Source organism: Nannobrachium achirus (assembly GCF_963921795.1).
Source record: "Nannobrachium achirus genome assembly, chromosome: 1".
Taxonomy (NCBI): domain Eukaryota; kingdom Metazoa; phylum Chordata; class Actinopteri; order Myctophiformes; family Myctophidae; genus Nannobrachium; species Nannobrachium achirus.
In genome coordinates this window covers 9,562,358-9,564,780 of record NC_137810.1, presented here as the reverse complement: position 1 = coordinate 9,564,780, position 2,423 = coordinate 9,562,358, and the positions used below count along the sequence as shown (strand labels likewise).

The 2,423-nt window shown below is 45.2% G+C and overlaps 1 protein-coding gene across 1 annotated transcript; it reads right to left on the bottom strand.

Moving 5' to 3' along the window:
• Positions 1-1,576: 1,576 nt before the first annotated feature.
• Positions 1,577-2,212, bottom strand: LOC308285991 (small ribosomal subunit protein mS38-like; the record flags this gene model as incomplete). The annotated part of the gene is made up of 1 exon (XM_080726948.1): positions 1,577-2,212. The coding sequence occupies one exon, from the start codon at positions 2,210-2,212 to the stop codon at positions 1,577-1,579; it is 636 nt and encodes a 211-aa protein (XP_080583074.1).
• Positions 2,213-2,423: the final 211 nt, after the last annotated feature.

The window sequence follows — 2,423 nt, the reverse complement described above, 5'->3', positions numbered from 1 at the left end:
ATTGCCCATAAAGTGCTGTAGGCTTTGAATGTGACGGTCGAACGGACAGTTAGGGGGCGGCGCAGTGCTTTTATAGGCTCCCGAAGACGTCATCGTGACGTATTTATTATGCCCTTATATAGACATACTGGTTAAATCGGCATTTTCCATTCAAGTCAATGGAAAAAATGTATTCGCTAATAACTTCATATAAATTAAACTATATAACGTATCTCTTAGCAACACAAGCACACAATTCCTGATGAAGGCGGTCGATTTGACACATGGCCCAAGTGCGTCCCACCAAACTGTGGGAGGAGTAGCGCGGCAACATAAAGTTTATCTGGAAAGATGAAGAAAGTCAGACATACTTTCTTCTATTAGTACTAATATATATAAAAGGCCCAGTTCACCTCTGGGACAACCATATCTTATTTTATTGTTGTTTGGGACACGATCAACACAATCCTGAGTTATGTTGTTATGTATGTGTTCTATCTGTGTTTTTAGATATTTTAGTATTTCAGCATGCTACAACTGGTCATATGATGCTTTGTAGCATGATATTTCAATCATCTGATGCATGCTTTGTAGCATGCTGAAATACTAAAATGTCTAAAAACACCGATTGAACATCTCAGGATCACAATCCTGAGAATAACTCAGGATTGTGTTGATTGTGTCCCAAACAACAATAAAATAAGACCTGGTTGTCCCAGAGGTGAACTGGGCCTTTAAGTGTCATTCCCACCACCGGGCACGATAAAGATATTTATAAGGATATTTATCGTTTACATCAATTATGTTGGTGTTATCTTTGTGGTGTGGACGCTACCATCCAATTGAGTTCAGAATCATTTTAAAAATCAAACCTCGGTTCGAAGTGAAGCGGTGAATTTTCATTCTATGTGTTCTAGAGCTATGAGATCTGTGTTCTAGATCTATACATTCTATGTGCTTCAGTTCTATGTTTTTATGAATTCTGAATTCTGAATGATTTTATCTGGAGGGCCAAATTGTCATGTGAAGCTTGACCAATCCTCAATCCTGGACGCACGATACACACAAAGCCACTCCTTGGAAGCGGCTTTCACCGCTTCAAAAATGATCTTTATTGATCTTTTTGATCTTTATTGGTGCCATTCCCACCTCATGTCTGGTTGGGACAACCACACTAATAACTAGTGGAAATTGCAAGTGTGGTTGCCTAGCCAAATTGTCATGTGAAGCTTGACCAATCCTCAAGCTAGCACCACTCCCCCATTGAACTCAATGGACTTACTCTATAATGGTGACGTCACCGAGAATGTTGTTTCTTGATTGGCTAAAAGTTGATCCACTAAAAAAATAAGTGCCACAATAGAAACATAGTGTGGTGTCCTCCAGGCAACCACACTAACTAGAAAGATGCAACTGGAAATTTCAAATGTAAAGCGCTTTGGATAAAAGTGATGTATAAATGCACCATTTACCATTTACTGCATGGCTTCACTGATTGGTTTAAACACGTTAATTACCTCTTGCCCATATATGGAGATCCACAAAGTTGGCGTGTCAAACTTGACTGCCGTCACACGGACACCACACGAAACCTCACTCAGTCTCTCCTGCTTCCATAGTGTTTGAGATAGATCTTGGGTGTGGTCCATCCCTCCGGAGGTTCCTTCAGCCCGGCCCGGGTCCAGATCCTCTCCAGGTCCTCCTCGAACCGCCTCTGTTTCTTCTTCCTGCGGCCCTGAAGCACTCTCCTGCGCACAAACTTCATCCTCTTCATCAGCTTCCTGTATTTATGTCGGTTCATCTTCCGCCGCCGGATCTCCAGGACGTTCTTGCAGCCGAGCGGCGTCACCGGCTTCTGCCCGGCATCCTCTGCAACGGGGACAGCGGACGTGAACGACGGCAGCACCGCCTCCTCCAGCAGCCGCTCGGCGGCGCCCCGCGGGGGGGGCTCCCAAGACGGAGGGAGGGAGTAACGGAGGGACAGCCAGATCTCCAGTGGACTCACCGACAGTCGGCGAGGCACAAGGGCCTCTGCTGCCACTGGTTCAAGTCGGACCCATCCGGGAGGCAAGGTTTTGCCCACCGCCGCTGCCGCTTCTGTGGAGTAAGCGCTGCATTTTCCGTTTCGAAAGGAGCAGCAAGTTAGAGGTGCAGGTCGTACGGGTCCTCTCAGAATGTGTACAGGAGCTTGAAGAAGCAGACGGAGCGGAGGCACAAGCCTTGAGATGAACATGGTCCTGCCTCCGATCACATCAATAAAGTCATGAGGATTTAAATTGATGGCGGGCTCCTGATATTACTGTGACTGGGCTTTCAGCCGACAATCTCACTCAGATAACGCATAGAAATACAATGGATGTATCCAAACTTTATCTGCAACTAAAATGAACTAAAGATCAAAGGAAATGTCTCTTCCTTCTTTCAGATCTCATGAGATATTTGCT